The sequence below is a fragment of the Ambystoma mexicanum genome, chromosome 4q (genome assembly GCF_040938575.1).
Source record: "Ambystoma mexicanum isolate Mex_15411 chromosome 4q, UKY_AmexF1_1, whole genome shotgun sequence".
Lineage (NCBI taxonomy): Eukaryota > Metazoa > Chordata > Amphibia > Caudata > Ambystomatidae > Ambystoma > Ambystoma mexicanum.
In genome coordinates this window covers 1,006,835,116-1,006,860,355 of record NC_090928.1, presented here as the reverse complement: position 1 = coordinate 1,006,860,355, position 25,240 = coordinate 1,006,835,116, and the positions used below count along the sequence as shown (strand labels likewise).

General features: G+C 44.3%; 1 protein-coding gene across 1 annotated transcript in view; it reads left to right on the top strand.

Moving 5' to 3' along the window:
- Positions 1-25,240, top strand: part of USH2A (usherin) — a 4,817,015-nt gene that overhangs the window by 3,508,012 nt on the left and 1,283,763 nt on the right. The window contains exons 49-50 of the mRNA XM_069608572.1: positions 3,578-3,746; positions 22,644-22,865. Coding sequence (XP_069464673.1) covers positions 3,578-3,746; positions 22,644-22,865 — 391 coding nt within the window. The remainder of the gene's footprint in view (positions 1-3,577; positions 3,747-22,643; positions 22,866-25,240) is intronic.

The following is a 25,240-nucleotide window of genomic DNA, read 5'->3' as shown; positions in this document are numbered from 1 at the left end:
CTAAGAAAGGCAACATGTGTTGCAACTTGAAAGCAAGATGATAATTGGGTACACCCATACCCCTTGTCACTATGTCACTTTTTGTAATGATTCTAAACTTGATCAAATGCTCCTTGCTGTGGTTTTCATCATCCCTTATGCATTCAGGAGTTTACTTTTAAACTCCCCACATTATTTGTTGAACCTGGATGTTGCTGATGAATGAAAAAGGTTTGAGGGACCTCCTGGATATTGTAACAAATGGATGGTAATTATGTGTCAGTCAATCATAGATAGAAAAAGAAGATAAATCAACCAGCCCTGATATAGAAGAAAGAGGAAGAAGTTGAAAATATAATCTTTGGATAGTAGTTTTGGAATTAAAGTTAGACCAGTGTAATCTATGATTATTGTTTGAGACTAAGGCTGGGACCGCCAAAGAATGTGATTTTTGCATTAACTTCTCCTGCTACCATTATAACAGTCTCCTCATTCAACAAAGCAAAATCATCCAGGGAGGAAACAATGTTTTTTTGAGAAATATATGTGTTTTGTATTGGAGCAACTTAACCATAACATCCCATTTCATTGAATGTGTGTGTGTGTGTGTGTGTGTGTGTGTGTGTCTGTCTGTCTGTCTGTCTGCCTGTCTGTCTGTCTGTCTGTCTGTCCAGGGACAATTCTGATAGAGTAAGTGCATAGAAGAAAGTAAGGGGAGGAGATAGGAAAAGGGAGAAGGGAAAGGAGGAGAGAACAGAGAGTTAGCAGTCAAAAAGAGTGGAGAAACAAGAGGGGAGAGTGAATACAATTGCAGAGGGTCAGTAGTAACGCTTAATGTTGCAAGCCAGGATACAAGATGAAGATTGGAACAGCATGACTCAGGGCCACCACAAGTAAAGATGCAAAGGACGTCCAGCATGAGAGTTGAGAAAGGGTGACACACCTTGAATGAATGAAGTCCATAAAAGTAAAATCCAGCATTGGCCACAAGACGGTGATGGTGAAACCAGAATATATCAGGACAGACTCCTGCAGAAGTAGGCTTGGATGGGGGTTTGGGTGGGAGCAGGGTAGAAGAATTAAGCTAAACAGGCAACACCTGTGTGCGAGAATGGTGGAGGCACAAGGGAACGTCACAGGGGGACCATATGGGGGTGGGGATGGCCTGTGGGGACAGAGAGTAAACACATGTCACCTTCTCCAGAGCCCTGGTTCCCTCTAGGCTGGACTATTGTAACAGCCTATATCTAAATCTGCCTGCCTCTACTCTACACCCTCTTCAACTTATCCAGAACAGGACTGCAAGAATTGTCCTTGGCCTCAAGCCCAGGTTTCGTATCCCTCCAGGACTGAAAACTCTGGCTCCCAGTCGCTGCGAGGATTAAGTTCAAAACCCTCTGCATTGTCCACAAGGCCTTCTGGGGCCTGGTGCTGCAATACCTTCACCTCTCTCTTCCCAAATATCTTCCTTCTCAAGCTCTTCGCTCATCAGCCTCCAACTCCCTCAGGGTCAGTCGCTTCTCCAAGCAACAAGTTGGTGGTAGATCTCTCTCTTCAGCAGGGGCCTCGCTCTGGAACATCCTTCCCGCCTTCCTGAAAGTTGAGGAGAACCATCTCTGGTTCAGGAAACACCTCAAAACCTTCCTCTTTGCTTCTGCTTTCTCTCCCCCTCTCGCCTGTTGAATTCCTGGCTGAAATGGCACTTGTTACCTGGCCACCCTTTCTGAACTCTGGGCTAGGCCCTGCCAATTGCTCACCTGCAATGCCTCCCTGACAACCGCTGCACCTGGGGACTGTTATTCTGTATCCCTACAGTCCCCTACCAGCACTTATGTCTTCTCTTACCTTTCACTTGCCATCATCTGGCCATTTTATTTATTTTATTATTCTACTATCCCATGTACTGCACTCTCCCCTCTCCCTTCCCCCTCGCACTTTTCCCTTTCCCCCTTCCCTTGCACTAGCATGATCTGAATGACACTCAGCCTAGTAAGATCATTGTCTGTCTTCCCACTGTTTACCCCCTCCCTTGCCTCGTCGCACCTCGAAACACTTGTGTAAAGGGACTTTATAAATGCCATATCATATCATGCTTACCTGCTGTCTGAGCAGGGTGTGAGGCCCTGGGTCCTCCTGGTCCGAACATGTCCAAACAGAATTGCCCTTTTCTTTGTCAGCCCGACCCCATGGCCAGTTTAACTCAGTGCACCCCCATTGATGTCCCCCTTAATGCTATGTCCCCCATAATGCCATTGTGGTTGTCATTGTGAATCCGCTTATGCTTAGTAGTAAGATAGATTGCGGCAAGCGCCACATGTACATATCTACATCAAGAAAGCAATTTATATAAATATACTTCCATTATGCACAAGAGCAGAATCAAGCAAAGGTTACTAAAGGTCTCAAGGAGAGAGCTTCGCAGCAAACAAATCGAGAATTAAAGACGGAGAGAAACTCAGACGAGGATAACCATGCCAAGAAGCCAAGGTTGTATCGGCCAAAATAGACCAACAGTGGATGCAATTAATGAGAAGAAGAACAGAGCATCCTGTGAAGAAAGGCCAGGATAAGCCACAGATGGCAGACGACTGGCAGCATTAAATCAAATACACGAAATTGCATGAAAAATACGACGATTTCACGGGGTCAGAATCACGTGACCGAGCAAGCAGAAGAGATGAAACGTTCACACCTACGCATGGACCTTTGCCATGCCCAGATGCCTTAACTTTCCCAGACCAAGAAGCAGACTCGAGGCCAACCACAAAGAAATAATTGATACATGACCACTGAAGTGATGATTGATTGTAACAATAATTGGAGGGAAGCTGGGGGTGCAGACGAACTCCCTGCACCTGGTCGGCTAGCCTGCATGCTGCTATGCAAGTGGAAAAATATGAGTGGGGTTGATGCCAACCCAATCATAGTGGATCATGTAACTAGGGTCCTATAGTTAGTAGAGCCAATGAGATGTTGCACTTTTAGTGACGTTACAGTAGCCATTTTTAAGGAAGGGCTTAGTTGCCTGACCTGACATTGATTATCCAATCCACTCTCCCCGTTACCATATACAGATATAGTGCCTATATTAAAGTTACCTTCCCAGAACCAATCAAGTTGCATGCTAAGTTTTAAGAGTTACATGTCAGTGATGATGAGTTTTTGGAATAAATACTATGTTTTTTTCTGAAATTAATTGGAGTTGAAGCGAGAGGAAGATCGAGCGATTGCTGATATTCATGAACTCCCCGTTGTTTGTACTGGTTATTAAACGGACTCACTTTGCCAAACTACTGAGTTGTCATTTTTGATTTGATGCGAGAGTACTAATCTGCATCCCCATCCATCTCAAGGGTGCTGCTACTCATCTTAAAGTGCTGTTTGGGAAACCCTCAGTCCTATGGGCCGGCTGGGGTCCCTAATGCACAGTAGTATTCCAGGTGAAGTATTGGCAAGCCAATTGTGTGTGTATATGCATCACTTTACCATTTATATATTTACTGTGCACTTACATGTATTTGCAGGGTGTTGTGTATGGCAATCTTGCCGAGCATGAGTTTCTTATTTTGACATATCACCGTATTTCAAATATTTGTAGGAATGTTGCAATGGTGTCCTATACGACCGTAAACCTGGATATGGCTGCTGTGATGAAAAGTACACAACTCTTAATATAAACTCAGCAGATATTTGTTGTGGAGGGCAGATTCATTCTACAAAACCTGGATATAGCTGCTGTGGCAAGTACTACATCCGAGTTTCAGCAGGTAAGAATATACTTTTATAGCAATGAAGTAAACCTATGACTTGACTTTTTCTCTTGCAGAACTACCCTTGGCACTCCATGGGCATGTCAAAATGCCCTTTCCATCATGTTAAGGATTACAGAATTGTATCAATTATCTAACAAGATTATATAGTTGTATATGTAAGATTGTCAATGCCTACAGCAAGTGCTTTATCAGTGTATTAGTGTTCGAACTTTGTACAGTCTTGGACAGCTTTAAAAGTGTCCAGAGCATTTTGTGAAGGCAGGCTTTGGACTTTTAGGCAAAAAAGGAGATATCAGGCTATCAGTTTTGTCTTGAACACAGGTAATAGCGTGTGTGCCCTTTGGTGACACTACGGTAAAGGGACAAGCAGAGAATCCCTCAGTGCAGGCTATGCTTTTGCGTTGACATGCTGACATGACACTTAAGGCGCGAGAAAGTTACAGACACTCAGGGAGGTAGGAGGTGACTATCAGTGTCCTTCTCATGAATTGAGTGAACTTTCCAGGTCCCCATGGGTGATGCTTGGTGCAGACATTCAGATAATGTTTGAACTGAGGGAACTCAGCGACTGTCCTTGGTTGACACTTGGGTGCAGGGAGGAGCAGAGAATCCCGAAGGTCACATTGTGCTTTTGTTGACACACTCCTATGGCACTTGTGGTGGGAGGAAGTTACAGGCATTCAGGGAGGCAGGAGATACCGATCAGTGTCCCTCTCTTTAAGTGAGTATATGGTACACCTGCAAACAATATGTCTGGTGTACAGAAATGATCTAGATGCAGGAGGGGATTTCCTGCTTGTGGTCTTTTTACATGAGCCACAGCACTTGCTGTGTGCAGAGTAATGCTGATGCCAGAATATCACAAGGCCAATTGAAAGTATCATCAACCCAGCATTCCACTACCAGCCCCTTTAACATTCTGAAGAGCATGCAGTACAATTACATGCACAGCCATTGCACCACAATGACTGCATGCACAGACATTGCGAGGAAGTTGCACTTTCGAATCCATCCACTAATGTCAGCAAGAAATTCAAAAGTAACATATTTTGGGACAGAAAAACACACAGTGCACCTTAACTGCTCAATTCTAAAGTCCTAGAACACTGTCTCCTGAATTCTCATCCACTGAGGAAAAGGAGTCAAACAAAAATGAAGATGTTTGGAATGATAAGGATGATGGAGATCAAGGTAAAGAATATGATCCATCAGTATCTGGACAATGTGGGGAAATATGGATCTAAATCTCTTTAAAGTTAACTGAAAAGATGGAGATTGCTTCGGTTTGGAGCAAGAGAGAGACGTTGTTCAAAACAGTTTGTTTTATGCAGATTTCCATATCTTACTTGCTACCATAATAAAACAGGATGCACCTGTGAGATATTAATAATCATATATGCACCGAGAGACATAACTATAGTTATTTCTAGGGTATGTATGTGCAATGTGCCCAGAGACTGGGCTGTTAAAGCCAATGACATGCAGAAAATGTCCCCTATGGAAATCAGAATTTTGCAACTTGTAAAAGTGCTAAGCCCAAGCATCTGGAGTGTGATTACCAGCAAATAAAATAATGCCTGGGCCCCAGAACATTTATTTTATGGCTCAATTTCACAGCATGTTCTGCTCATTTGGATACCATCTCTAGAGAAAACACATCTTTAATTTTCAAATGTGCTTTGATCTTTCCAATGGTAAATAATGTCAAGAGAAAAATAATGTATTAATAAATGAAGAAAAAAAACACCATTTTAAGTTCCTTTACTTTGAATAAAACTGCATTCCATTTCATTTGAAATAGTTCATGCCTGTATATGTAGAGCGGAATTCAGCTTGGAGAAGTGCAGTGCCAACCTCAGGGATTTGTGTCAAAAGACTGACCAGGAGATATTTATTTATTTACATTTATAAAGCACACATCAGCTGGACGCCTTGTGGCGCTGTTACAGACAGTAAGAATCGTTGCTGGTTACAAACAAAACTTAGTTACATGAGTGTGAAGCAGTAGTCAGGCAAGTTAACAAGAGGTGGAGAGTAGTCATACAGGTTAACACGAGGTACAGTAGTGTGACGAGAAGGGGAGGAGGAGGAAAAGGGTCGGGATGTGTTTAGTTTTGAGGCATTTGCAGAAGGCAGTGAGGGAGGTCTTGGCCCATAGAGCTTTGTGTAGGGCATTTCAGAGCTTGGGAGCTACGTGTGGAAAACGAATCCCACCTGCTTTGGATCTTTTGAAGGGTGGGATGCATAGTTGGTTTGCGTAATCGCTTCTTTTAGGGCGCATGGAGGAATCTCAGGTGACGGTTTCTGACAAGTAGGGCAGGGTGGAAATGCTTAAGCATTTATGGGTGAAGGTGAGGGTCTTGAAAGTGATTCTCTCTTTTACAGGGGCCCAGTGAGCAACTGTTCTGGCAGATGTGATGTGGTCTCTTTTGGGGATACTAAGAACTGCTTTGAGCACATTGTTTTGGTCTATTTGGAACTTATTTATATTTTTGGCCAAAGTGCATGCTAGAAGGGCATTGCAATAGTCTAATTTAGCTCCGATAGTTGCTCGTGCGATGGAGAGGCAGTTTTGGTTGGAGAGGAACGGTTTGATGGCAGTTATACGTTTAGTGGTGTAGGTGGAAGTTGAGGCAATGGCACCGACCGGACATATCATGGACAGGGAATAGTCTAGGTAGACACAAAGGGTTTTCAAAGATGATGAGACGGGGATGGTGGTGCTGTCGATGGTGAAGTTGATGTCTTTTTGGTTGAATTTGGACAGGGTTTCTTTGGGGCCTAAAAGGATAATCTCTGTCTTTTCTCCGTTGAGGCATAAACCATTGGCAGCCATCCAGCCTTGAATGGAGGTGTAAATGTGGAGCAGGGCTGCTAGGTCTTGGTCATAGGATCCGGTGAGAGGGAGGAGGACTTGCGTATCATCTGCATGATTGTTGTAGGCTATGCTGAGGGAGCCCAGTTTGTCGAAGAGTGGTTTTGTAAACAAGTTGTATAGTGTAGGTGCTGTGCAGGAGCCCTGGGGGACTCCACACTGGATGGTGGTGGGCACAGCATTAGCCTTATCTGAGAAGACCTTCATGGCTCTGCCTTCTATGAATGATGTTATCCAGGACGAGGCTTGTTTGGAGAAGTGGGCTGAGTTGGTGAGATGAGAGGTAAGGATTTTGTGATCAACGAGATCAAACACTGCTGAGAGGTCCCTCAGGAGCAGAAGGGCTGGTTTGCCCGTGTCATTTATCTTTGTTATTTGGTTTTTCAGGTCTAGGAGGGTGGTTTCAGTACCATGGCCTTTGCGGAAACCTGATTGTCTTTTGCCTAGGATGGTGTTGGACTCTATGGAGTGTTGGATCTGATTGTGGGCTGCTTTGTCTAGGATTTTGAGAATAAAGGGGACGATGGTGATAGGGCGGTAGTTATTAGGAGAAGTGGGGTCAAGGGATGGTTTTTTCAGAAGGAGGCTGACCCAGGCTTCCTTGAGGTTGGATGGGACCGTAGCTGTGGAGAAAGAGGCATTGATGAATGCAGTGATGAAAGGAGCCAAGGATTTGACACAGACTTTGATAATGTTAGGGGGGCAGGTGTCCCCTTTACACATGGATGGTTTGCGATGTTGGAGTATATTTATGACTTCTGGTTCTGTGACATCTCTGAAGGAGAAGAGAGGGGCACAGGGTTTGTGGGGGGCGATGCTGGGCGTGGCTTGATAGGCGGGTTTGGAGAGTGCCTTGCATTGTGATTGGATTTTATCTTGGAGAATAACATTTTTTTTAGCCTTGCTGCCTGTATGCTGGAACACCAGGCTTTGTCTTTGGTGATCTCATCAGGGCTAGTGGATGGGGTGATGAGGTGTTTGAATATAGTGAACATTTCCTTGGATTTGGAGTTAGCATTTGTGATACGGAGGTTGAAGGAGTTAGACGTGGCTTCGAATATGGCTTTTTTGTATTGCGTTGAGAGCCTTTTAAATTCTTCCAACGTGGTGTCACTAGGTTTCACCAGCCATTTGGTTAGAGCTAGGTGTTTGCTGGTGCGGAGGGCTAATACGTCTTCTGTGAACCATGATTTGGAGTGCATGGATTTCTTTTCCTTTTTTGGCTTCAATCGGGGGTGTGGCGTCAATGGTTTGATACGGGTGTGGGCGTAGATATCAGCGAGCAAGCTGGGGTCACTTCTGATGGGAGGTTTAAGTTCTGGGACATCCAGGTAGGGGAAAAGGATGTTCTTGGTTAATTTTTTGGAGCCTCTGCCCATGGCTGGTGGGGCGTAAGAGAGTACTTTGTGGGGGGGATCGGTGGGAACTGTGAATTGGATGCAGTTGTGATCAGTCCATGGGTAGGTTGTGTTGGAGATAACGGTGGAGGAGCAATTGAGATCTGCTACCCAGTCTAGGGTGTGGCCTTTATTGTGAGTCAGGCTTGTGACTTTTTGTAAGAAGCCAAGGTCTTTGAGATCTTTGGCTAGGGCTAGAGCTGCTTTGTCTTTTGAGTCATTGAGACCTAGATAGAAGTGTCGAGTAGGATGGTTTTTGTGGAGCTTTTTAAGTTAGATGCCCTTGGAAATTGGGAGCTCTGCCTGGGGGCCTGTGGATGGTGTGAATATTTGCAGTACAGTTGGGGGAAAGGGACAGTTTAGCTGAGAGGAGGTCTGAGTTACCTTCCATGGGTGGTCGCATCACCTAGTGGAAAGTGTCTCCTTGGATATAAGGGCTACACCTCCACCTGTTACGATCTGACGGTCCTGTCGCAAGATAGAGTAACCTTGCGGGAGGACAAGGGAGATGGCAGGGCCAGATGCCTCGTGGAGTCAGGATTCAGTAACGCCAAGTATGTCAAGGTCATGTTTGGTGATAAGGTCGTTGATCTCGAGGGCATGAGCGGGGAGGAAGCAGGCGTTAATAAGAGCAAATTTAAGGAGCTAGGAGGAAGTGTGTTTTTTGGTGGTGGCAGTAGGGCATGGGGTGCTATGGTGCTGGTGGGGATTGGTGGGTGAGGAGGGGCTTGAAATGTGAGATGCTGCAGTACGAGGTGAGGATGTGCTTGTAGGCTGGGTGAGGGAACCCATGAAGGGGAGCCTTTGTGCGGGAGCTTGTTGGTTGAGCAGGGACTTAGCCATGTGAAAGTGTAGTGGTGTGTGAGTAATGGAAGAGCGAGAGCCGAGTTTGTGATTTCTGATGGCCGTGGAGATGGGCATCCTGGGAAGCAGAATGGGCTTAGTGCATACTCTGAGCCTAGAGAGTCTGTGTCCTAGGTAGATTTGGGAGATGGCTGTGGGGTTGCTTGTGAGTGTAGTGTTGACTGAGCAGGCATGCTGAGGGGGAGTGTCGGTCGAGAGGTGAATGATCGAGGTAGGCATTATGGCTGAATCTGTGTGCCTATATGCGGCTAGTGCAAGGGTTAGGGCAATAATGAGGTGCCAGGTGAATGTGATACTGTGAGTGTGCTGGTTGGTGAGTGTGTGATGTAGTGGGAATATTGTGGTAGGATGCATTGGTAGGCAGGTGAGGGGGCCAGGAATGCTGTGTGGTATGTGGGATGTGGGTGTGGGGCAGATAGGTATCAGCAAAAGAAGTTGCTAACAATTATGGCAAAGTATATGGCAGTCAGTTTTGATAAAGTGTGCAGTGGTCTGCGGTCAGCATAGATAGAAAATGCGGCAGTAGGGCATTTGAAGCGGGCGGCAATCGATGTTAGGAGTCTGCCAAACAGTCTTAACCGGATGTGCATAAATTTGAGTTTCACAAGATGGTCAGAAATCGGATTTTAATCTAGATGTGTGGCAATTAGAATTCAAAAAGGGGACAAACAAACCTGGCGAGATGTGCGGCAAATAGAATTTCACAAGGTAGGCAACAAACAAGCATATATCATATTTTTAACAAGATGGGCGGCAAACAAGCGTTACAGGATGTGCTGCAGTCTGAGTTTCACAAGTAGGCGGCAGTCAAAGTTAATCAAAAAGTGCGATGATGCATTATGATGATGTAAGCTGCAATTGAAATTAGTTGCATAATATATGGAGAATCCTGGAATTGGGTAGAGGTGCGGCCGAGGGTTAGTCTGGGCATGACTTCGTATCGGTATAGACAGTTTTAGAAGTATAATCAGGGGGGTGCGGGGGGGCACAGGACAGTAGGCAAGTCAGAGTGTGTATTTGATATGCACGTGGCTTACCTAGAAAGAGCTGACGGGGTACAAAAGTGCTGACGGGGGTGTAGCCAGCACTCGCGCACCATGCGCTAACAGCCTCAAACAGGGCCTTTTCCTAATGGCCTTCGCCGACGTGGGATGGCTACTGCCAGCCGGTTGAAATGCTACTGACAAGTAGCTGGACGTTGCTAGGCAACTAAGTAAACAGCCTTGTTTATAAATGAGCGCTGAGTCAGGCTGCCATTAAAATATGCGGTGGTTCGTTGGGTGGAACAACGTGGTATAAAGAAGGTGGGTCTCCGGTTGCAGGGGGTCAACGTGGCTGTAGCGAATGCTCACCTAATGAAACACGGTGTGCCCGTGTGGTGGTATCAAATTAAAAGGTGGTGTGGTATGGTGGTATCAAATAAAAAGGGGTATACTAGCACCAGAAGAGAATTTGCAAAAATTAACACAACGGGAAGGTGCTTTGAAGGCAGTATTTGCAACACCCATTAGAGGAAGACAGCATCAATGGCCACAACATCATTGACACCAGATGAAATCTTCCTGGACAATGCAGCTGTAGCCCATGGAGAGGAAATCTTGTAGAAACCTTTCTCACAGGCTCCAGCATCTTGAATACTGATACACCTCAACAAGACCAGAGAGTGTACTATCATTTGCAGGGATGCTTTATGAATATCTTCTAGACAATTCACCCATAGGAAGGGATGATGACACGTTGAACTGAGACATCAGCCAGTCCATATGGCCGGTGACTCTTTTGAGAGTTGCACTGTGATCACTAAGCTACCCCTCCGCAAGTGTGCAGTCACAGAGTTTACAGTGCAGCAAGGGCTATTGTCTCTAAGCACATGAGGAGCCATTCAGTGCAGCATGTAGAAGAAAAGTACTTTTTCTCAAATGAAGGATTATTTCCACAGGCTATGGTAAGTCACCAACCCACAGCCAACACAGCAGCTTGGATGAGCATGATGACTTGTTTCCTGCCACCGCCACTATACATCTCATACCAGACATGGAAGGGATTGTTTCATGGTGCATGTAGTTGGGAGACAGATATGTATAAAGGTGACTGAGAGGACATTTTCACATGCTTATTTACTGATGATGCCTTTGCATTTTGTGAAAGTGAAATGTTACCCTCCTACTGTTGTCGCAAACATCCAAACGCCCTGATGATGATCACACAACTATGCCACTTCTACATGTGGGAGAGTCTCCCTAGGAAAACAGTCACTCTTCCATGACTTCCTCATTCCCCCGCACAGCTACCTGCAGGGGGGAATGATGGTGCTGAACCTATTTCTCTCAGCGGCAGACTCAATAGCTGTGGGTTGTTGTCCTGCATGCCTGATGAGCTAGTCACATGGATTCTGCACAAATAGGGTTTCTGCCAGTGGCATGTTGCCGCCAAGAGTTTATTGAGGTGACTTCTGAAACTCAATGCTGCTGGTGCCCAGGGACAATGGTACCACTGGCAATGCTTGAGTATGGTTAGCAAGTATGGTGGTCACCCTCTCCTTTGTTTGGGGAGTCTGAGAATGTGCTTTGATGGGCCTGCAGCAGTTACGGCGGTCCTCCGAATCCTGGGTGACGACAGTGGATGAATGTCCGGCCACTTCTCTTTGGATTCCACAGCAGTCCCTTTCTCCGGTCGGCAGCCTTTTGAGGGTCTGATGTCCAGGGAGCTTTGGAAAAGATCAGCTGGTGCACGATGGTCACTCGTAGCATGGGAAGAGGTCTCCTAGCCAGGTCCTCTCTTCTATCAGATTCTTGAAGGTACAGCAGCTTTCAGATTACTGCGAAGGAAACAGCAGTTCACCTTCTTCTTCCGGCTCGGTTTCGAGAGTAAGCATCAGTTTCGACTTCAGCTTCTGAACGATTTCCATCATTGAGAGGTCCCCAGATAAACTGTTTGGTCTCTCATTCACTCTGCTGGGTCATACTCAGGAAACCAATAATTCAGAAGGGCATTCATGCAGTCAGGCAGCCAATCAGGCTCACAGTGGATTCAGGCCATTCTCCTCCCTCCAGACACTTACAACAAGAAATGTGTATTGGGAGAAACACCCAGCAATTCAGCACTCCACACTGCATTCATACCAGTTTCCGGCAGGGCTGTCTCATTCATTGTGTTACATACCAGAAACCAGAAACTCATGACATGAAGTGCATATTGGTCACACACTCCATTCACCAAGGTCCCACCCCAAGGGCGTACCCACAACATACAGTCACTGGGAAGCCTACAGCCAGTCTGGACTGGAGTTCCCCACAATACCTTATGGACCTTCCACCCAACTGCCATTCAGGGGAAGGGACAGAATCAGGGCTTCCCAGGACTTGGGAAAAGAAGGTAACAGGCAATAGAAAGCAAGAGGCCACAGGGCCCATCTTGTCTCCTATCAGGAGTCAACTGATTCCAATGGCAGGGTCTGTGTATCCCAAAATGGAGGATACTCAGAGCACCTGTTGTGGGATATATTGACCCACTCAACGCATTGTCACACATCACTGAGCTGCATCTACGCAAGAAACAGCAACCTGGCTCTGCTGGCTCCTGCGCGTACCCGGACCTCAAAACTGCGTTCTGGAAGCAACAGAAAAATGGCTGCACCATCTTGCCTCACACACTACAGGCAAAATGGAACAACGGGACACACTGAAAAAGTATGCCAGTGTGTTCTGAGACATATATATGGAATCAAGTGAACCGGCAGCACTGCATTGCTGCAAAAGCCAAAACTTCCCCTTCAGAATGAAACATTTTCACCCTTTCAAAATGCTGCTTTGGTGCCAATTCCACCTGTCATTCTAAAACCACTGTGAGTAAAAAGGCCCAGTCCAACCACTCTCAGAGAAATCGAAAGCAACTTAATGTTTCCCTTTCATGGGAACACGCGTTTATTTCTTGACAAAATGTATCCAGGCGCAGCAGTTCAAAGAGACATTTTACTCTCTGAGCCTGCTGCAAGGAAAATGACTACAGCTGCCAAGACAGTGGCAATCCAAGGAGCTGCAAACCGAAATAAAGAAAGAAATGATAGCAGTTTTTAACACATGTGGAAAAATGGGCTGTGCTGACTGAAGAGAAAAAAATGACCTGTTTAAAACTCAATTGTTAATGAAAGCCTGCCTACTGAGCAATGTAAATGAATTATGTCAGTGGTGACAATACACACATAAAATATCTTCTGTCATAGGTTGGTTTAATTCAAGACCAAAAGTAAGAAATTAAACAGTTTAAAACACATAGGCTGGAGTTGCAAGCTCTCAGTAAAATCTGTTATTCCAGTTGCCAGCTATGAAACTCCTCCAGGGAAGGGAGATGCACCCTAAATCCAGGACACGTATGTGTGAAGTGCCAGCTTGAAAAACTTTGGATGGGACAGGACAGTGCATGTTCACATGCTCATCAGACATTAGTCTGTGCTCCAGGCTGGGACAATAGCAGTCCTGGGATACTCACCTGTCAAGTGTGAAGGGACCATAAAACCTTCAATTAAGACTGGAAACCCCCTTGCCTGGAAGGAAATGATAGCTGCTTGCAGTTGAAGGAAGAAAAAAAAACAGGATCAAGTAACAAAGGGACTGCCTTTTGGTGTCAGAGACTATGTTATAAAGCAACTTTAATGACTCTTATTTCTGTAGCAAGAATTAGCAGAAATTTAAAAGTTTCCAGTGTTAAATCTAATTCTGTGGGCCATCTTTTAAAACTGGAACTCATTGCCGCATAGGGACCAGAAGTTACGGAATATGATAGATTCCCAGGAAAGTATTAATGTGGCAAACATAAGATTTTGTACATACCTCCCTGGGGACAATTTGCATTTGGGTATAAAATTGTGGAATTGTAGGCCAAATCTTTAATGTGTAAAAATACCAAAATGTAACAGAAAGGCGAAACAAGGACGCACAGACTGGGGGATTGGACTAATCTGTGCTGCACATCATACGTAACCTGTGGGTATAATTTGTAAAGAGATTGCAAGTGTATAAATGTATGTTTTTGGCAAAATCAGATTTTAAGTAAAGTAAATGTGGGAGTGTTGGGACATTGTAAACCAAACCTCATAAACCTGACATCATCCCCTTAGAAACCTAACCAACTGAGAGGGAGGCGGAGACTAGCTCCCATGCCCAATCCAAGTAGTTTAGGGGCAGGCGTAGTTAACCCTGCCCAGCCCCTACCATGATGATGTCATTTTGCATGATAAATAAGGGTGCCTGACAAGACCCTGGAGACACACTGATTCCTGATTTCCTAATTCGGCATCCTGTTCCTGTCTGTTCCTGTATTCATCTTGCATCTATGCATCTAAAGTCCAGATCCCAACCACAAGGACAAGCATTGCTGATCTTGCTTCAGCTAGGACTCAATTCTAAAATAATTCCCATAACCAAGGGAAATGCTGTGGTGTTTTGCGAAGCATCCTGAACTAACCTGGCTTGCCACTCACTGCATGCTACTGCCATCCTGCTCTCCTGATGTCCTATCTTATCCAGTAACCAGAAGAACTATCCTTTGGTATCCAGTCCCTGTCCAGCTGACCCTGTCCTGCTGATTTTGTCCAGCTGTCCGGTGTTAGACCAGATCTGTGTGGCGACCGAGCGCTGACTGTCCAAAATCCAAACTAAAGTGGACTGTGAGTATCAATAGGAACCATAGAAACATAGTATACCTTGTTGTGCCTTGTCCTTAATTCCAATCTCTAAGCTATCCTATTCTGATCCCGATAACTTATAATATTGTCACAGTCATTCTTGCTACCCTGCTTTCTTGTGCCAGTGCCAACCTCTTTAATAATTTGTCTTGTAAAATCCTAAACTATTAATCATGTTTAAAGTAATCGGACTGGGTCCTCCAGGGCGGGCACGTAGGTGCTAGGGTTCAACTCGTGAGTCAATCCCGGAGCTTACTGGTTCTCAATCTGGTAGCCTATCCTGATTTCTCCAGTGTAGAGTAAAACTGTCCTGGTCCAAATTGATTTCTTTTCCTTTTTTGCACCTTAATTTTCTCAAAATCGCACCTCACTAGATCTTGCATAACTCACTCTATTTACCAGCTAGAGACATCATTTCATTTCCATATCGTACCTAGGATCCATAGCTACCCCGCAACCCAAACCCAAACCACATCCAGATTTACAATATTTCATCCATTTTTATAAAAACCGTTTTGGTAAATTCAGGCGGGATTTGCAAAAGTGTGTTCATTTTATAACGTGTCATTTTGATTATAACCTGTTTTCAATCTTCCATTCAATTTCAAATTGTATGCTTTTGACCAATCCATTGCTTGTGATTGCTAGTATCTTTCCAGTGTTGCTCCAGTAAAGAATTGTTTTTGTTTCAAGAGTTTTAGACACATCCATTGTTTATGCATCCATTTCCGTATGTCATTTTAGCATTGCCAGGGTTTAAATGCGTTTTTCTCTCTTGTTTGGGGAAGGAAAGTCGGATTTCTCTTCTGTTTCTTATTTGCCACTCCTGATTACCTGCTGATTCTATTTGTCCACTTAAAATTGATTATTTATGGGTTGAGGGAAACTTGCAGGGGGAAATTCTAACTCACTGCTATCTTACCTAAAATCAAAAAGTGTTTCTATTCCCTGGTGCTTTCTATCTGTGTTGCTAAAGGGTTGAATTAAGTGCATTGCTTACATTCCCATTGTTCTTATCACCCCATTGGTGATTGCTGCACCATATTAAAAATTGTATGGTATCTTTTAATTTTAAAATAAATAAATATTACATTTTATCAACCAGCCTGGTTCATGGTCCATTGTGACCCAGGGTATTTGAAAACGGTGTGTGATATGAGAGGTGTATTATTTCAATATTGAATCTAATCTAACATAAGCATTTCAATTGCGCCCTGCATACTGAGCTGAGACTAAGACTCGCCTGATTGAAATCCTTAACACTGTCAAATCCAGAATGCAGCTGCCACCAGCCCATACCCTGCTCTGTGGGCCACACACAGGTGCCCAACAAATCTACACTAGGGCTGTAGGATTGGACCCCCACCCATGGGTTACCATAAGGGTATCCCAAGGGTCTGTTCACCAAACCAAAAAGAGGAAGAGCTGCACTGCCATGAGTCCCACATGAACTCCTGTGCAGAAAATAGCACAGAACACACATGATAAAAGGACTACAGGACAAAGACACGGAGGCCCTGTCCTGCCAATGCATTTCCAGCATCACAAACAGGTAGAATCATTGCATGAACCCTCCTGACCCAGCTGGTCACTTGGGCAAATGAATCATCAGTAATTAGTCACTTACAAGCTGGCTTTCAACCGGGTTTAGGCACAATTGATCAACCATTCAGGCTCTTCTTATTTCACTAAACATGCGTTGCCTTGAAGAGCATGAACCTATATACCATCTTCATAGACCTCAATCCCGCTTTCGATGGAGTATCATATAACAAGCTGTGGACGTATCTTTTTAGCCTAGGCATTCCAAAAGGCCTGTTAAGTGCCATTATGAGCCAAACAATACTGGCAAAATCCGATGCAGTATGGCAGGCGAACCGTGGAGTTCATCAAGGGTACGTCTTGGCCCCCACTTTATTTACCGATACATTAATAAATTGATCATTGTCTTGGAGCTGGAGGGATCTGATGAACGAAAGGTGGGGCTTGATCTTTTTTCCATACTCTACAAGTGAAATAAAGACGTGCTTAACCTTCTGCAGTCGTTCAGCGATCATTATTCTTATAGTAATTTACCCATCCTTGTTAGAGTGCTTCGCGAAGGACAAAGGCCTGAGGACCCCATGTTGAGCTTTATAAGGTACTTTGTGAATGCCAACCCTTCCCACCGCTTTGCAGTTCGGCACCAAAAACCTACCTTTGCGAAGAATTTACAAAAGTACATTCATGATGCTAGAGGGCACAGGTAGCGGGCAGGGCATCATTTCTTTATTGTTATATATATTTTTAATTTCTCATAAAAGAGGAGAGGCATGGGGAAGCAGGAGATCAGCAGAGGTCTGAAAAACCGAGTGAGGTCAGGGCAATGAGGCAATGAGGCAATGAGACAGAAAGGATGAGCCCACAGCAAGTTCTACTGATGGTACTTGGTCAACAAGATACCTGTTAAAATATGGGTTCGTACACATTCTTCAAGTTAATTTTTCAGATATAATCCCATGCAACCATAAACAACCTATTAATCTGCTTTGGGCAGTCACCAGTTTTCCAGTTCCTTTTTGCAGTGTTTCTCCTCGAGACTGATTTCACAAACGTCATATGAACGTGCTTTAGCCAGTGAGTCTTGTGTATGCTCCTGCGTGGCGCACTTACAGTTAGTCGAGCATTTAAATGAATTACACTTCCTGCAAACCCATTGCAATAAGATGCGCGGGCTGAACAAGACTGGGGTGCAATAAAACACACGCCGGGTTATTAGAAGTCACACAGAGAAAATACTAGTATGTCAAGTACTGAATTACTTAAGCTTGTTTGCTGCTCCAGACATCTCTGTCCAATTCTTTCTCATGTCAACCCTACGCCAGGCCCCTCTCCATCTTTAGCAGCTGAGATGAATGCATTATAATATTCCTCCTCCTTTATAAATGTGTCCTGCATTCATCACTTATAAATCAGTGCCACCGGCAGAAGATATTGAAGTTGTCTGCTTGGCACACAAGCCTTTTAGGTAACTCTCAGGTCAGCAGCTAAAATGTTCACAGCTCTCGTGAACTGGCAGCTCTCTCGAGCACTCGCCGCGTTCATAGGAAGTTGGGAGCCTGCCAAGGCACCCTGCACGGATCCCACTCCAGTCCTTGTCAAAGTAATTCATATTTCACAATATTCGCGTGCCTACTGCAATGATGTCACCGCGCGAGAGAGGCTCGCGCGCAAGAGCCAGCAGATGAGGCTGAAGAGCCCTATTAATCGCGGTGTCTCAGTCCGGGAAGATTCCATTTTGTGACCTCTATCTCCATCCAGCGGTCTGTGCACTCCAGCGTAGCGTTGTTTGCTTCAGGAAGAAATAAGCATTATCCTGAATTCCGGCACTGTAAATCCTCCGAAATCCAGCAATTATGATCGAGGTTCATTGTTTTTTCTAAAAAAAGGTTGGTTAGAGTCTATTGATTAAGGTAGACCGTCTAAGGCATGTTGACACGCACTGTCACTCAGAAAGCTAACACAATAGCCACCGGGTGTCAGCTCTTTAATAGCGTTGGACATATTTTATAATTTAAGAAAGGGTTAATAGTAGGATAATACGCTCCTCTTGGAAGATAAAAGTGAAGCAGGTGCCTGCCTGGTACCTCGTACATCTAGCGTGGAGCGAGTCCCACTGTGAGTACATGATGCCATGGTGACTTACCCCCTGGCTTTTGTTTAATGTGACACACATTAGGCAATATGATTTTTTATTTATTTATTTATTTAGATTTGTAAAGCGCACTAACAGCCCAAGAGAATCGAGGCGCTGTTGCATGAAATCGTCTTGGTTGCAATAGGTTACTTTTGCTCATGGTTACAGTGAGCGTGCCCACAGACAGGGTAGTCATTCCTGTTACTTTGATACAGTCAGCACATTACGTTATTTTGATACAGGTTACTTTGGTCAAGGTTACATTGAACTTGTCACTCACCAGTAAGGGTGGATATACCTAAGGTAGTGGTGGGTGCCTAAGCCTATTTAGATAAACAGCCTGGTTTTCAATGCTTTCCTGAAGGCTAAATGTGATTCAATACTTCAAGTGGGGTGGTAGAGCATTCCAGTGAGTTGCTGCCAGGACAGGGAAACTGGACCCACCTGCCCACAACTCTGTGTTTTAGGAATAGAGATCATGTTGGTGTAGGCAGATCTGATCGATCTATCTGGCGTGGGTTTGACAACTCTTTGGGACAGGTAAAAGGGTGCCAGATTATGAACGCATTTGTGCGTTAATGCAAGAGTTTTGAAGACTATTGTTTCTTTAACGGGGAGCCAATGGACGTGCCTCCTCGTTTCAGAGATCTGCTCCCTCCTCGAGATGCCAGGGGCAGCCCTTAGGGCATTATTTTTCACAATTGAATTGATACTTTTTCCGCATTCAGTTCCTGTTACTCTGTAACCCGATAAGGTGCAAAAGCACACCGAAAGTATGACTGAGAACTTATAAAAAAGCATTACATTTGTTTGTCTCCACGGATATGTTCCTGCATTTTTGTTTATTGCAGGGGAATCGGCTGAGATGCTGTTAATGCAAGAGTGTTTGTGATGAGATAAATATCTACTACAGAACAGCATGCGTCAACGAATGGCAAACCTGTAAAGAGATGGGTCACCCTGCATGACGCCATGTTGTTCTGACATCAGTTGTGTTGCTAGGTCTGTAAAAAATTTGGGGGCTATGCTAATGTTGGGGCTGTCGGGACTCGGGGCTAGCAAGCCTTTTGGTTGTAGCCCCAGAGCTTCTACCCAAAGCTACAATTAAAAGACCCGGGTCTATGGTCCCCTCAGTCCATCCCCTTCCAGCACCCCCAGCCTGTCCCTCTCTTTGACATCCTTGCAATGCTCCCCAAAACGGTTATTTTGTGCGTACAGGAGATGTGAACACTTTACCCATAGGTTATGTGTGATGGATTGCTATTTGGCAAGGGTGTAGGAGCCCTGGCTTTTTTGATTTGTATTAATTTGATATAATCATGCGGGTAATTCCACCTCTCAAAGGATAATCTGCTGATCAGATTCCCCTTCATAAGCTCATTTATTTAGTTATTTATTACATTTATATAGCGCACCTAACGCTTGGGCATCTGGGAACTTATGCTTAAGAATATGGTTATAACCAGTTACATTTTGGTCTTGTGCTTAAGGAGATGGTTACATACAGTTACATTTCATATTTAGTCCACTAGCAAATGCAAATACATATTGGTTACATCTAGTTACTTATCATGCTTAGTCCACATGCAGATACAAATACATATTGGTTACATCCGGTTACTTAACATGCTTAGTCCACATGCAGATACAAATACATATTGGTTACATCCGGTTACTTAACATGCTTAGTCCAAGTATTTGATGCAAGTACAGTTGCAGTTACATTGTTTTATAGTTACGTTTCAGGCTTAGTTCATATCCTATCAAATTATCAAAACACATTGTGTTTTTTCCTAGATCCCTTAGGAGTGACTCATCCGAGGATGGGGTTAGGAGGGTTTCAGAACTTAGGGATGGACTAGGGGTAATTTTTGATTAATGCCAAAAGCATAGTGTGTGTTTGTGCCCTGATGCTCCAGTATCCTGATCTGCAGCAACTGTTCTACCAGTGGCACGCAGCAGGTTCACAGGTCACTGGTGCCCATTTGGCAGCTGCAGTGGCAGTGAGGAGCTGCATTTAAGATATGCACCGCTGTTCCAAAACGCTATAATGACTACTTCTGGTGGCAGAATAATCTTTCATATTAATCCATACCGAAGTTTTGGTATGAGGGATGCCATTCTCATAATTATTACATCCATAGCAATTTGATATCACACATATGTCCGGGCACTGCGCTTTCCACCCCTTCTACCCAAATAATGGCAACTTATAATGATAAATTAATGAAGTTAATGGACCGAGGGTCTGACCCTTCTTCCAAGAAATGTCCGCAAGAGTCCAAAGGGAGATCCCAGACCTGTGGTAGGCCAATTCCCACTGGAAAGCTGAGTGTGGTCCCCTCTAGTACTGATTCCCCAAACACTCTGCAACAAGGTGTTGTTTCCAATGGGGAGATTCGACACATAGGAAGGGAAATCCTGCCTGCTGTAGGCACCCCAAGTGGGAGGTTAAGATTAATTATAAACCCTCCAGCCATCACCTCTTTTGTTTTGCTGTACTCACCCCACGTGGGACAGGTATGCCCAGACATGGGTCGTGTGCCTATTGGGCCTACAGACCCAAGTTACTCCTCACTGATGAGGCAAAAAGAGGCCGAAACATGTTTTAGGGTGCTTGTTGTCTCGTGTAGAAGGGATGTGACCTAGCAGTTTCGGCTGGCTTGCCCCTTTTGGGGTGGGACCAAGCCTGATTTACATACGGTCTTTCCCCTTGTACAATGTCTTGACAGTCCCACTAGGCAGAGAGTGGCTGAAAGTTCCCTCACTCTGAGTGGAGATGGTGCAGGGTCCTTTGAGGGGGTCCAGCTATCACCAAGACTCAGATGTTTCTGGCCAGTGTACCGAGAAACAGGGAAAAGTCTCCATGGCACCGTGTGAGGCATTGCCATCTGGCAAGGGTTTGAAAGGCCTGGCTTTTTTGATTTTTTATTAATTAAAACAATGTTGCAGGTAATTCCATCTCTGCGAGGGTAATATGCTGATCAGATTCCCCTTTCATAAACCCCATAGCAAAAAGCATATTGTGCATCAGAATTCTGATTTGCAGCACATACTCTACCAGTGGCACAGGGCAGGTTCAGAGGTCACAGTTGCCCATTTGGCAGTTTCAGAGACAGCCAAGCGGGTGACTCTTGCCGAGGACCACCACCTGCCAATCTGCACTAGAACCTTCAAAGGCCGGGAAAGCAGACCCTGAAAGGACACATCCTGTCCTTGAGAAAATTAAGTAGGTCTTACAGCATTGGGAGGATCAGATCAACTAAGGCTCCCTATTCTGCTGCCTCAATGCAGGTCAAATGAATGTCAAGATGCTTCCAGTGATGCTCTTCACCACTCATCCAAACCTTCGAACTACAGTTCCTGCATCTCGGGCCCACTTGACTCTGCATTGTGCCTTTGCTGAGCATGTCACCTGCTAGGCTCAAATCAACTACTCGACACCGGGACCCAAATCAAGGGTTATAAAGACTATGTAATGTACATAGTGTGGACACAACCATAAAGTGCAGCAAATCACCTTGCAAAGCAATGAGATGGGACATACTCTTCAGTAGTTTAATGTTTATATAAGACCCTCACATCACAGAGCTCATAGACAGTACATACAAGACATGTTGATAACCTTCTCAAAGAGGTACAGAGAGAAGGAAATAGCTTCCCTGTGTTCTTGTGAGTCCCTGTCTGTGCTGTTAACACCACTTCCTCAAGTGTGAACTGCATGGGATTTTGTTATCTGACATACAATTTCTTCTTGACTTTGTGTTGTGATGCATGCCGTCATGTGCTGTGTTCTACTCCCACTCTGTGCATGGACCCTTGGCCAAATGCCGAGCAAAGTAAAAAAATACCCACTAATTCTGTCAAACAGTGATTCTGGGGACAGTTTTCGAGGAGCTCTCTCCCAAGCAGCATTAAGCCTGAGCTCTAGAGCAAAGGATGCATCCATACCACCCCTCTCATGAAGCGTATCTGCCCCTCTTTGCTGAGATGGGTTATATTTACTAGTCTTGGCAATTCCGCACTTTTGGCCCATCCAAGGAAAGAATGGGGATTTTGATGGATCTTTCAGGGGTAGAATCTTGGGGTGGAGGGCTCTTTCTCCCCTGCAGAGTTCTCCAGCATCCATCCTCTGTTGCAAGACAGGTGATCTTGTCACAACTTCTAATGCACTTGTGGTGTTGAATGTACAAACATATATGGTCTGATTACTGCACCCATGTTTAACAGACGTCATAATGGGCATGGCATTCAACGCCTATGCTTCAGAATATTTGATTAGGTGAATATTTTGTTATTTTCGGTGAAATGTTTGTATTTAATTTTATAGGCATGTTAAGTGTATACTGGATTTCTCTTTTTTTTTTAATTCTAAAATCGTGGCTTTATTTTACAGGGGAGATGTGTTGTGTTGAGAAAGAGCAGAACAGGGTGTCTGTTGGAACGGGGGATTCTTGCTGTGGTGCAATTCCCTACTCTACATATGGAAGTCAGATCTGCTGTGCCGGGTCACTTCACGATGGCTTTTCACAGCAGTGCTGTGGAGGGCAGGTAGTGAATAGATATCTTGTTTGCTGCGGTGATTCAGTAAAGGGGACCATACACAGGCCACTTGCAGGTAGGCATGCAAACTGATACCACATGATTGAACATCTGTGTTGTAGCAAATCAATGTACAACTCTTACAGAATCAACCACATGTTTCCTCCTGTTTTTGTAGAATAAAGGTATGTAAATGTGTACTGAGAATCTGAACCACAAGTAATGCTATGTGGCTTGTTTTCTTGTAAGTGATGGCAAACTGATTAATGTGCATGCAGAATGCAGGTCTGCATTAAGTAGAGACAAATACAAATGTGTATTTGTTTGAAAAAATGGTAGGCTAATGTATGCAAATGTTAACATTTTAATGTGTGTAGCCTATGAAATGCAATGCGATATTTACAGATGGCATGTACGACAGTGCACGCTACCACAGGAACTTGGTCTTCTTATCATGTACAGTAGTTATCATAAATTAAAAAATTGGGTATGGCTTATTTGGTTGTCTGTTTTACACTGTGGCATTCGTGTCAATTAGTATCAACCCCATATTTAAAATCTATGGTGAACCATCACATTCTTTCATTTTTCGACCATGTATTGATGAATTGGGGTTATTTATTTATTTGTTTCATTTTAACTACATTGGATGGGGGTGGACACAAACCCATCTTTGTTATTCCTAGCCTGTTGTATGGTCTAAGGCAGTGGTCTTCATACTGGGGGTCTCAACCTGAAGGAAATCCAGGGGGGTGGGGGCGAGACTCCTTTAAAGGGGTTTAAGATGACTGCTTTTAATATAAAATATAAACAGATTTTCTACTGTTTCTATTTTGTATTAAAAGTAGTTCCCTCAATCCATTTAATTAGCCTGGGGGCACTCTGGACATCCTCTGGGCCCCCTAAAGGTGACAATCTCTACTTGGAAGAGGGCAGAAACAATATTTTACTTAAGGGGGGCTTGGTATGAAAATGTTTGAATACCACTGGTCTAAGGTACGCTTATTTTCGGTGAAGGCATACCAAAATATGATGATGAGGTTTAGCCTTAAGATTCTGTCTAAATAGGTCATATCTGTAAAATGTATTTGGGTCCTTTGGCGAACAGCTGTGAAATGTGTCAAATAAGACACGGTTAAGTGAGTTTTTGGTAGTTCATCTAAGATCAGAAGGCATTTGTCTACTTTACTCAATCCAATCTGAGTTTGTTATATAGTACTCATTCACCCAAATCTCACCCTGGCAATAAAAGTATAATATAGTACGCTAACAAAAATGTTAAAGACAAGAAAGTACAGCGGAAAGGAAATTGAAGGAGGTAAGTGGCACCAACAAACATTTTATTTATATTTATTTTTGCATTTATTTACAGCGGGCATAACCCGTAGGTATCTAGGGACTAGTTTCACTCGTTTTTTTTTTTTCAGCACAGGTCCGGGGTTCAAACCTGTGTTTGCTCAGCGTGGTTCGCTTCCAAGACCTGCATGTTGGCACAGAGCTATCCTCCCGTCAACCATTGCTGAGTCAAAGCAGCATCTACTGGCATTAATGTTTACATGGGGAGAGGGACAGTCATTCATAATTAGTTGCACATTGTGCTCCAAGTCCATCATACAAATGTCCCTGTAAGGAAAGAAGAGCAGTGAACAATGCTACCTATCATTGGGTTGCAGTGGGAATGGGAGAAAATAATGGAAGGCAGAAGAAGGCAGATGAGACCAGCTGAAGCAGAGGAGCAGCCTAAACCTCTCTGTTGCCCTCCTACTGGACAACAGAGCATCCAGAATTCTATGAGATATTGACTTCTGCTGTGCAGCAGTACAGCCGTGAGTGGTGGCTAAACTGCCTACTCCACCCACACACTTCTACAAACCAACAGTGATCCCAATCAAAAAGATTAAAAAGTCACAGCTAAGAGATATACCTCCTTCGCCGTTTGTGGTAATGTGGGCAGTGGGGGTGTGAATTTGATCCGGTAGTAACCAAACAGCAAAGTAACCTAGTTCCAAAATAAAAGATGAATGTCCAGTCAACATTCCTTAAACATGTGACTATGTTACTAAACACATCAATTGTATAAATAACTATTTAAATCCCACCCTTGCAAAAGAAGATAGAAAAATGAAGATCACATTTTTAGATGCACTCCGGATACTTTGCAGAGGCGAGAGTAGGCAGGAAATTCAACAATGGTTCCACAAGGATACTTTGTTGAAGGAAAAGGTACAACGAGGGTGGATTGGTGCCAGGCTCTTCTTTCTCTCCGGCTGGTAGACCCCAGGTCTGGCACAAAGGTATTACCTTCCCTCCTAGAGAGTATAGCGAGGCAGGTGTCCTGCTCTATTGTCTCGCTCAGTGGAATGCCCACAGGCAAGTGCCTGGAATCCATGCAACTTCCCAGAAGTGTCTGAGATCACAGGTATGCTGTGAATCAGAAACCTTAGCCACTCC